General features: G+C 39.6%; 1 protein-coding gene across 9 annotated transcripts in view; it reads right to left on the minus strand.

Moving 5' to 3' along the window:
- Positions 1–12,131, minus strand: part of ctnnd2b (catenin (cadherin-associated protein), delta 2b) — a 192,556-nt gene that overhangs the window by 74,300 nt on the left and 106,125 nt on the right. For 6 of the 9 annotated variants that reach the window (XM_084732042.1, XM_084732034.1, XM_084732038.1 and 3 more), the window contains exon 11: positions 9,219–9,275. The exons of the other annotated variants lie outside the window; for them this stretch is intronic. In XM_084732042.1, coding sequence (XP_084588168.1) covers positions 9,219–9,275 — 57 coding nt within the window. The remainder of the gene's footprint in view (positions 1–9,218; positions 9,276–12,131) is intronic. 9 annotated transcript variants of the gene reach the window in all.

A 12,131-nucleotide genomic window follows, 5' to 3' on the forward strand; every position in this document is an offset into this window, starting at 1 on the left:
CACACATACAGAAAACAAATGTACATATTCAACATGGATTTGACGCACAACTCCACATGCACACATAGACTGAAATACTGGACAACATGCTGAGAAAAACCCAACATAGAGCCGAGACGTTGTGCAATATGTTGCTGTTCTGGGATAAATCCCTGAAACAAAACCAGATCTTACAGCTGACTAACACTCTTAAAGAATTTACCTACAGTGGCAGTGAGTCTAAATAAAATGAAGAGACTGACTGTCCTCTCTCCTGAGTGTGTTCTGCCCCAGAAAGCTGTACTATAATGGTTCATTCATTCACTAACTCTAGCCTGGAGCTGTACTACTTTTCACTCAGCATCTCTCTCTCTCTCCCTCGCTCTCTCCTTCACTGTGCGTGTGTGTGTGTGTGTGTTGCTCTCATTCCAGTGCGGCGGGAACACATGAGGATATGGTGCTCCCAGTCCCAAACACTGTGTGACAACATCACAGCAGGATGAGCAAATACTACTGAGCCATCTGTGAACTTCGGGCGAAAGCGTTCACTCGGGGAATGTTTGCTCTGTTTTAGTGTCGGAGTTAAGAAAAGAATATGCGACGCATTTGGATAGCCCTGCTGTTCTGGAAAACACAAAAATACTGGAACATTACAAGTGTGTTGTTTGTATATTTGTGAATTTCACAGGCCTTGAGTGAATAATTAATGATATTTAAAGAGTTTCACTTAAAAAGGTGAATCCATTTCAGTTAATTCTTACAGCTGACATTTTTTCCGTTGGAAATGATGCTTATGCAATAGCATGTAGTCTTGCAGTTAGAAGATCAGGTGATAGATTGTGTGTGTCCATATGTGTGTGCATAATTAACAGGGCCGGCGCTTGTCCACAGCTAATCTTACATACTACTAAATTAATCAGTCTAAACTTGTTGTGCATATTTATGACTGTATGTTCAAAGACCTTCCCTGGTTGTGGGGATTCACAATTTGAATTAAAAAAACCTTGAAAAACATATATTACACCTACATATAACTCTGCCAGCTGGTAGGGGCCACAAGTCATCAGCAACTGCTAAGCTAAAAACAAGACTTACCTACTAACTGTTTTAATGGATGTAACTAGTTACATGTAACTATTAACTATTTTGAATCCAGCCCATCCTCACCAGAGAAACAGATGTATAGTGTGTGCACCAGGGTCACATACATACATACATGAGAAGTCATGTTCCTGACTGGTGAACTCCGAGCTTTCAGGAAATGTCCCCTTACAGGATTGTGAACATTTCTTTTGAACAAGGTGAATTTGGCCCCGTTAGAAGGCAGCTAACAATCACAGTTGTGAGTTTGGATGGATCGTTCACATTCAGTACCTCGGACATGGCCGACCGCCAGACTGATGATGTTCAGAGAAAACGCTCTATACGTCCACTCATTTCAACCCATATTTAAATTTACTGGTAGGCAGTGACCTCACCTCTCGTGGCCAAAGTAATTATGACAGAAGAAAAAGAGGAAGTCATGCTTAGAGAAGTGGATAGGGTAGTTGGGTGGGTCAAACAAACACGGGATTTTCACTCAGACGATGGGGGTTCAAGTCCGATGTGAAACCAGAAGTCCTCGTTAACTTATTTGAAGTTAATGTGACATACTTATTCTAACCAAAACTGCGATATTCTTCTAAACCTAACCAAATAGTTTAGCTTGACTAAACCTAACCAAAGTGCTGCTATTTAACCACACGTTACATGTTGTGTGACTTAAGCCACATGAGTTCTGTGACATACTTAGAGTCTGGCACACCTGTAGCTGCACTCTCCACTGGTCATATACGTCATTTTGGGAGTCACTGGTAATCGACCTATTCTGTCTCCTTCTTCTTCTTCTTCTTCTTCTTCTTCTTCTTCTTCTTCTTCTTCTTCTTCTTCTTCTTCTTGGGTTTTAACGGCGGTTAGCAACTAGTGCAATAGGTGCATTACAGCCACCACCTATTCTGTCATTTAGCCATGAGGATGTGTTGCAGCTTTGAAGCTTAGATTAGTCATAAAATATGCAAATGTCCACCATGGATTGCAAAACATGTCAATCAGAACATCATATCTGCTAAAATTATGATAAGATCCAATTTATCAAATACTGTTTTACTTTTGTTTTTATGAAACAAAACAGACTGAGGCCATTTAATTATCTCACTGCAGTTACAGATATTTTCACTTCAAGGCACTTGAAGCAAATTGCTGATCCAAATGTCATTGCCTTTTTTGTTCCAGTTTCTTCTTCAAACTTCTTTTTCTGCAACTTTTGTGCCTCCTATAAATAAACTATTTTTTTGTGTGTGTTCTGCAACCTTATGCCTTTAACCTTTTGTCCTGCAGATGGCTCCGATCTTAAGTCACAGGAAATCAAGAGGACAGATACTATCAAGGAGAAGAGGAACATTTGAGGAAGGAGAGAAAAGAACTGAGTAATTTTATGAGTGAGAAAGATATTTACTGACACAAATGTGCTTATATGTCACTGTGTTTGTGTGAGCATGTGTGTATCTGTGTGTGAGCCCCCCTCCAAGAGAGCCTAAATGTTTCATTTGGCGACTCAGTGGACTGGGACAAAGTACTGACAAACTGTCAATCCACTCTTTGTTCTGAACCAACCAGGTGGGCTATCTCGCATCACCACTTGTCTAGGTGTGAGACTGTGTGTGTGTGTGTGTGTGTGTGCGATCGTGTCACCCAAAACATTTACACCACAATACAAGATGCAGGCAAACCAACAATTAAAGAGGGAAAATAATAAACTATCTATGAATTATGTATTGAGAAAGCGGGGCGAAGAGCGGCAATGTGCAGACTGCAGGCAGATGCTGCTCGCCGCTATATCGGGCTGAAAGGATTTCCTGTGAGTCAGGGTTTTTGGGGAATAGAGCGATTTGAAACCAGAGAGCGAACTGTGCGATTTGTGTTGGCTGGGTACATTTGTGTGTGTGTGTGTGTGTGTGTTGCCACCACCACGGAGGACTGTCAGGGGGGGAAATGGAGATGCGTATGATGACTCATTCCCCGACAGACAGACAGAAATACAGACAGACAGGCAGGCGGGGTAAACCTGCAGAGTAAACTGAGAGAGGAAGAAGAAGAAGAAAAAAAGAGGCAGGAATAAAGGAAGTCAAAAATAAATTGACAAGAGTGCTGACTCACTGTTCGGTAGGACATCTGAAAACTTCAGGTGGCTGATTAACAACAAAACAATAGCGTATTTATAGCAAACTAGAATAGAACACAATAGAAAAAGAGCTCAGTGTTGTGTTGGTTAGCATCACAAAACAAACTCTGTCAGGATGGAACAAACTGCAGCAACAGACCACTGGGGATCTGTCCACAATATGTTCAGTTGATGGACACAGTAATTAGCGCAGTAACTGATTAATGATGGACAACACTGGTTAAACTCAACAGTCCATGTAATTGTCCTTGCAATGATGTTGTAGCATGAGCTGTCTCTGTTTTCTTTGCCCTCCTCTGTCTCAATCTCTCAATCTCTTGCCGTCTCTCCAGACCTACATGTGTCATCTGATGGAGTCACTTACTTTACTGCTATTTTCTGTATTAATTGCGTATGAACTGCTGCATTATAGTCATTTACTTTACTCCATTTGGTTAACCCGTACTCATACCTTAACTATAGAATAGGCCAGTTGCCGATGACGATGAAACTGCAGCAGTTTTGTTGGGTTTGGGCAAGCTAAAGTACTTGGTTAAGTTTAGGAACCAAGGTTTAGTAAAGGATCATGGTTTGGGTTAAAACAAATGGGTAACTGAAGCATAGATCATATATTAAAAAGCGTACGGAGCTTGTGCAATGTGCAAGTGCCTTCTACCTGCATTCTTTATAATGGTCAGCAGAAGTCGATTCCACTGGTAGTCTCATGATAACTAGCTGCTTGAACAGTGGCGAGAACAGGCACTAACAGACCCACAGGCATGTCTTTCAGGGACACGCCTTACTAGACATGATGCTCTTTCCCATTCTCCTCAGTGGCAGGCACATGACCTCTGCATGCAATATGAAGGACCGACCAAAAGACCAACAGCGTTTTTTTTTTTAAAGCTCTCTTTTTTCTTGTCCAGTTTTAACAACAAAAACTGGGAGATTGTTCTTAGTCTTTATTGAACGAAGCTTTTAGTGACTTTATTTGTGACCTTAGTAAACAGTTTTCTAATGAGTTTATGGTCTCTATTGCTAGTTTGAAGTCTTCTTCAATACAGCATGATGTTCATTTAGTAAAGTAAAATAGATAATAGTTTGGGGACCCCGTGTGATTGACAGTGAGTCTGTCCTGTGCAACACACAGGGTTTGCAAAACTCAGATCAAACTGTCTAACTAGACCGATCAAATATGAATCAAGAATCTGTTACTGCATTGCCTAAAAGGACTTTAGAGAAATAAATAGCTGCAATGTGAGAATGATCGCAAACAGACAACTGTCACTGTGTTTCCAACAGAGCCTCCCAAAACTTGGATCAACTAGGCTGTGTTGATCAAATACAGATCATATCTTGTAACTATATTGCCTGAAATGTTTTCAGAAACATAGTGTTGTGTACTTTTTAGTCGCAGTATGTGAAGCTTTGTGGTCAGGCAGGCCCCCATTATTTCCTGCTGAACGGACTAGCCAAAACTAAAACTAAGAATCTCCCAAGTCTCAGTAATCATAGATCCACACTCTCGTTGGTACTGCGCATGATCTGGTTGTAAGAAAAAAAAAAACATAACACCAAACTCAAGGCTTCAAAACGGTAGTCCACAAACCAACAGATGATGTCTAGAGCCCTAACCCGCTATTTTATTTCCACTCCACTGTCTGGTCCTTATCGCTGATCTTTTATTACTAAATAGTGTAATATTACAAATTAATACTTCAAACAGAATATTTTTCTCAAAAATATTCAAATATGATTTTCTGTCCTGAAGAAATTATGACTTCATACTGGAAATCTTCTGTCTCTTTCATTAGTGATGCAAATACATCATGTCAATTCACATGTTACTAAGTTAAGTAGCTTCCCATCAATTTATTCTCTGTAAAAGTGATAAAAGTAGAAAGAAAGCCAGGCCAAATTTCATTTGATTCATTTACCTATTTTTTGTACCCCTTTTTTCTCTCAAAGCAATTTCAACAAAAAGTTCAATAGAAATGTTGACCCACTTAGGCACCTGTACTTATAATTTTCTTTTTTCTGCCACTTTCATTTTGATAATTTGGTTGAAACATTCAGTATACATACATATAAGAGTCTGTCAACATGCAACAATATGGTACAGTATATCATCCTGTATCCAGTCCAGACTTATGTAATAAAGCAGTTTTAGAGCACAGCAGCTGCTACAGACAAATGCATGAGCTACTGTTTAGAAAATGATCTCAAGGGAGAAATATTGATTATTGCCAGCTGCCTACTGAGATTTTTTTTTTTAATATAATGATACAAAATACAATGTAGACTATGTGCTGCATTTTCAGAACAATGTTCTGCCGTGTTTCTTTTGTAGACTTTTAATAGGACAGACTGCCTCAAGGCAACTGAATTTTTATAAAATAAAAAGTTCTGCAGGATTAGAATTTGGCAGCGAGGGTTAGATGGGTCAGTGCTGCAACGGGTTGTAAAATGCAAATGTTAGAGAAATGTATGGCGGTATTAGATGAACAAGCATTTCAGTACCACATTTCCATTTGCATAAATTTATAACTAGACTACAAATCAAACCAACACATATATAACCAGTAACATTTTGAATTAACTGTATGTGTGGAGGTGAACCCACCTTAGCCACGAAAAAGGTGAAAAAGGTTAGTGAAGAAAAGAAGAACAGGAATGAATAGGTGTGGAAGGGGAGAAAACAATAGAAGGAGATAATTTAACAAAGAAAAAGAAAAGTGTGTGTGTGTGTGTGTGTGTGTGTGTGTGTGTGTGTGTGTGTGTGTGTGTGTGTGTGTGATATGTGTTTGTGTTACCCAGACAATATGTCTATGTGGGTGTGTTTGAGGGTGTGATGGCATGGCTGACTGACTGGCCCACTGAGGCTGGAAGAGATGAGTGAAAGGTCGGGAGATGTCAGGCAGAGCTGAGACACGCACACGCACACGCACACACACACACACACACAAACACACACCCCGCAGAGTCCACCTCAACCCCGTGACTGAATATGGATCAGAGACTCTCACTGTGCTTATGAGCATGAAATAAAATGAGGCACTTTTATGATCGGGTCAGATCCTGTCTAGCACAAATCTTTCTACGTGTTAGCGGGAACGTGTCCATAAATTACAGGCAGCCTGAAGGAGGAAGCGCGTTGGAGTACATGAGAGGTTGTCTCCACAGTAACGTGCCTTCGTTTGCTGGATTGTGCCAGAGTGTGACGAATCAGCTAAATGATATTTGTTTGAGGCTTTTACAGGATAAAGGTATCATTAGAGAGACAGCTGCAAATGGTGGAAATGACCTCACACTTCTTCACTTATCATCCATTTACCGTGCTAATGTAGACAGCCTGCAATAAGTGGTTTTGTTTACTTTAATTATTATTATACATTCCTCTCTCCACACAGTCTATATGCCCTCTTCCACTCCATAACAGACGTTTGAGTGTAAATGTGGGTCACTTTGTAGTGGATGAGACAAGGCAAGTGTTAATTTGATGTTCGATCCATATCTGCTCTCTGTTTATCAATGTAAACATACACTTCATAATTATATGAATTATTGTTATTTTTCAGTGCCTGTATAAATGATTACTTTTTAGCAAGCTAGGTTTGCATACCCACAGTCTATCTACAAATGATTTACTGGCTGAGCCTTCCTCTTTAAAGACTGTTGGCTTTTGAATCACCTATGTATGTGACATGGTGAGCTGTTTTTTTGTGGGAACTGAGTCTCTCCTGGTGTGTGAGAGAAGTAGCAGGACGATGCCGCAGACATGCAGATGCAGAGAAGTCTGTGCTATAGGGAGCATTTAAGTTAAAGTATCTAGATAAACTCATAATAGTTACTGAAAGGCTGTCATTGTTGCTTCAGAAGAGAAATGAAAAGTCCTCATTCGTGCAACACTAACATAACTGCAGAGCCTTCCAGCATTCTTCACAGCAGTGGTACCGACAGTGAAAAGCTAGTTAGCCAGATTAAATTAAATTAAGCTAGTGACCTTCCAGGGTTGAGTTGTTAATATGTTAAACATTGATATAGAGCAGGCCTGTTCAACTGTTTTTTCCATGGCCTGCAAAGGGCTTCCTGCAAACTAGGCTGACATGTGTGTGACATGATAAATAAAAGAGATACAGGAGATCATCAATCCCCTATACGTGTAGACTCCTAAATGACAGCAGGTTCAGATATCAGATTTGTGATGTGAGATCTTAACTTGGAAAATTTTGAATTTTGGCTCTATTTTAAACTTTTAGTGCATTTAAATGTTATAGTTTATTTAGTATTGTCTCACTGTAACAGAAAGAAAATCAGTGTTTTTGATGACAAATGTCTTTATGAACTTGTGATAATGCTGAAAGGTCAATAAACTAAACTTGTATAATAAAACTAAGGTACATATCACTGCACTACTCTAAGACAGCTGAACCATATGCTGTATGATCTAAACCAATATGGTATTGGATATGTCTTTTTAAATCACCTATGCGCTGCAACAGGATTACACCCACCACGGGGTGACGGGCCTCAGAGAAATTCATGGCTAAGCAAATTGTTGTGACAGTGAAAATCCCCAGTTCCAGAGTGAATAGACTGACAAGTATTGATTCATTTTGTCAGCAACAAAAAGTAATAAACAGGTGTGTTTATTGTGCGACGGATGCATCGTTGCGAAGAAAGAGTGCAACATGAAGAGACACTACAAGTCAAATCATAACTCATTTTCCACCGGTTTTCCTGAGGGCTCAGAAGAATTGGAGAAGGACAGCACAGGGACTGCTAGCATCTTTTCAACAGAGGCAATTGGCCCTTAGTCATAATGATAACATTAAAGTAAATAAAAAGGGATGCCCGTGAGTAGTTCATTCAATGTAGAAACTAGATTGTAACTGTGACTTAGCTGTAGCAAATAATTGACCAAGACTCAAGACTCAACTAAAGAGTGGAGAAACCCAGGTGACACGTGCCGGAAATGACTCTCAGGTGTGTTGTGTTGTTTCTGAAATGTCACTGCTAGCATTATGTTTCTCCCTGTACTGTTAACTAATATTGTGACTGTGCTTGTAATTTTAGCTGATGTCTTGTTGTGGTTACCATCTTGCCAGTATTGATAGGTAATGTATCAGTGTAAACAGAAGCAATTTATGGACTAAATGCATCCATACATCCACTAGAATTAAAAGCAGTAACAAAACAAGTGGTAAAAACTACAAAAACATGTAAACCAAAATCTCCACATTAAGAAAAAGGTGCACTGACACTAACATAACATTATCAGCACCCATACAGTGGCTGTAATGCTGAAGGTACTTTCAGTTGGCAGTGTTTATAGGAATGATCAAGATCAATGCCATTTATCTACCTTCTTAATCTTCTTCTAGATGTTCGCTTAAAGCAAAAGTTCGACACTTTGTCAAATACACCATTCATTTTCTGACAGAGGTGAAAAGACCAATACCACTCCATCAAAGTCAGATGCCAAAAACACTGGGCAAGCCACATGAATGATCCGCCACAAAGCATGTTCAGAAATCACCAGGACAGACAGACAATGGAGACAGATGAATGTCCAAATAAATCAACAGATAGATAAATGGATGGAGGGATAGGTGGATAGATGGAAAGCCAAAGGAGAGAATGAGCAATAGTACATTATATAAAATAGGCTTTTAAAAGCCATATTGCTACAAATGTCAAATAAGCAATCCATAACTAGTAATTAGTTACTTTGTCGTCTATGGCAAAACTGATTTGATTTCTTGAAGATCACAGTTTCTTTCTTGGTGTTTCCAGATTTGATGCAATGATGTAATTAAATCTAATTTATAATTTATTTGATGCTAAAATAAAAGTGATCCCTGTTCAATAAAGCACTAAATGAGTGACAATACAAATGTGAAATGTCATGCTGCCACTAACATTAACATCTACATCTGATACTGGTGTCATATAGAGAAGATGGAAAGATTCAGTGAATGAGACAAAGGTAAGATAGATAGACAGAATGAATATGTGTATAAATAAATACTTGGATTACTTTGTCATTCTTTGCTCGGCTTGATTTTGATTCCACACAAGGAATTCGGGGTCGTACCTATCGAGGGGGGACAGGCAGAGAGAAACAAGAGAGAGGTATTTGTTGGCTGTCTGGCAACAAATTAATCAATAACCGTCAGAATAGTGATGATTAGTAAATAGAAATCAATATGTAGCCACTAGACTCGTCTTTCTCTCTCAACAGTGGGTCATCAGGCAATGGTGGAGGAGGTGGCCAGGGTGGAGGACATGCACTTAGAGCGGGTGGTGGGGAGATGGTGGATGTGTTTGGTAAAGAGAGGGTCTTTGAATAAAACTAAGCGGGTGTTGTCTTGTTCTGTGCATATTCATGCACCAGTATTTATGTCATGGCTGCTGCATAGTGGAGCATTTTTTTAAGCATGCATGTCCAAATTGCAGAGCCAATTATCAGAGTATTATATTAAGACAGAAAGATGAAAATCAGCAAAGATTTACATAAATGAACCAGAAACGACCAGGGTTTACCTTTGAGTTTATGATTACAATGGTATACTATATATATAACCATACAAAACTATTCACTCATCTGTGACATCCTGTTTTTATGGAGCTGGCCTGTTAGTCAACTTAGCTGTTGAATGATGACATAGATGACAAAATCCTTCATGCAGTTTATTTGATTTTTTTTGTGTGTGTGCATGATTTATCTCAGAGAAACAGGACTTGCATCAGAGAAGCTAAATGGTGAGTAAATGACAAGCTAAGCTGCTAAGCCTATTATGTGTAGGTTAATTTTAAACAAGATACAAAATATTCACATATATATTTTTAGCAACTTTGCTGCATTACCTGAAGTGGTTGAAAATGACGCATTAATGGCTGCTCACTTGAAGTTGTTGAACTGAAGCTTCATACTCAGTAAAACCAAGTATCTGATGATTTCTTTTTAATCATTCACAGCTCAGTTTTCTTAAAGGGTCAACTGATAGCTTTTTGTCATGTGGATGTCCAGTGTTGATGGGAAATGTAGTCAGTTGAAGCAAAAATTCTCCAGAGTGTGCTACTGTAGGTTGACCAAGAAAGCTGAGTTCACCTGCTCACGCCTACACGTACCAGCATGAAGTCCACATGAGCTTCTGACACCGATGTTGGAGTGTATCACCACCCTAGTGTATAACTATTACTTTGTTGTCCAAAACATAGCATTTGGTGACAAAAATACTAATCAAGAGCAAGATGAATATGTTTGTTTGGCTATCAATAGCTGAAATAGCATGTAGTGCTTCCTAAACATCACCTACGTCACTGAATGGAGGTTTGCTTCAACTGACAATATTTTATCATCAGTGCTGACTGGACATCCATATAAAAAGTGGTGAATTTTCTCTTCAATATGCGTATAGCTTTTTTATATTTCACACATTGCCTAAGTATGTAGGAATAATCCAGTGTGAGTGATTGTAGTGTTAGGACTTAACTGCTACGTTGAGCAATTGGCCAATATCCAAAAAAACTGCATGTGTTTGTTAGAAAACTAAGGCTGGTGATATTCTTTATTTTTTATTGTTGTCCAAAAATCCCATGAAAAGACCAAAACCAACAATGAACGGATCCTTTCACTAAGTGTTTTCTGCATATTTCCTCTCGAGCAAAAAACCTTCTTTGCCATAGGCATGTGTTATCCACAGAAAAAAAAAAATCAGTGAGCCACACAGTTGCAATGGCTGATATGTTCTTTCATTACAGTGAACATGGGCACTGTAGTTTCTACTTCATTCCCACATACACCATCATGCTGTGGTAAATACACATTAGAGAACCAAATGCATATTAATCTGCAGCTGAAAATAGTTCCCAGCAAATGCACTTTTTAGAGTAATGTTTGCTAAAATCTACAGTGCCCTGCTGTTTTAGGATATTACAGAGCCTCAGCATTAACACCCTCATGCTGCCTAAGCAGCAGCAGGACTTCTTGCTCCACAGATGCTTGATTGGATTGAGACCTGGAGAATTCAGAGGCCAACTCAACACCTTGTCAATACCAGGTTCCCTTCTTCTATTGCTACATGGTCCAGTTTTGATCAGGAACCCATTGTAGGCGCTTTCATCGGTGGACAGGGGTCAGCATGGGAACTGTGATCAGTCTGAGGCTACGCAGCAAGCTGAGATACACTGTTTGTTCTGACATCTTACTGTCATAAGTAGCATTAACTTTTTCATTGCCACAACAGGAGCTCTTCTGTAGGATCGGACCAGACCGGCTAGCCTTCACTCCCCACGTGCATTGGTAAGCCTTGGATGCCCATGACCCTGTTGCCAGTTCACTGGTCATCCTTTGGACAACTTTGGGTACTAAGCTACTAACTGCTGCATACCAGGAACACCCCACACAACCTGCCGTTTTGGAGATAATCTGACTCAGTTGTCTAGCCATCACAATCTGGTTCTTGTGAAAGTCGCTCAGATCCTTACACTTATTTTTCCTTCTTCCCACCCCTTGCCACATGCCATTGTCCCGACTTGATCAATGTTATTCACTTCACCTGTCAGTGGTTTTAATGTTGTGGCCGATCCGATATCTTCAGTAGGGATGCCGGAAAGTGCTGGAAAGTGTTGCGAGATGGACTTACACATTGTTGATTTTGGTCTTTTTTATGGGATTTGTTGACACAAATATTAGATAATTTAAATACTTCATTGGACAATTCTTCTTTGAGTTGCAAGAACAGCAGCAGTGCTTGTAAACAGTAAACTGCAGGATCAGAATGTTACTGTATAGTTCTTATCTTGGAGGACCCTCCCTTTAACCCGATGCGGACAACAAGCTACTCAAGTAGCGCTGTCTCGTTCAGACAGTGCTAGCACTGACGTTGACTGTGCATGTCGTGAAGGTAAAGCAAAATGCCATGCATCACAAGTCAGTCCTTTACAT

This window comes from Lutjanus erythropterus, chromosome 12 (genome assembly GCF_056507025.1).
Source record: "Lutjanus erythropterus isolate fLutEry1 chromosome 12, fLutEry1.hap2, whole genome shotgun sequence".
In the NCBI taxonomy this organism is placed as follows: domain Eukaryota; kingdom Metazoa; phylum Chordata; class Actinopteri; order Lutjaniformes; family Lutjanidae; genus Lutjanus; species Lutjanus erythropterus.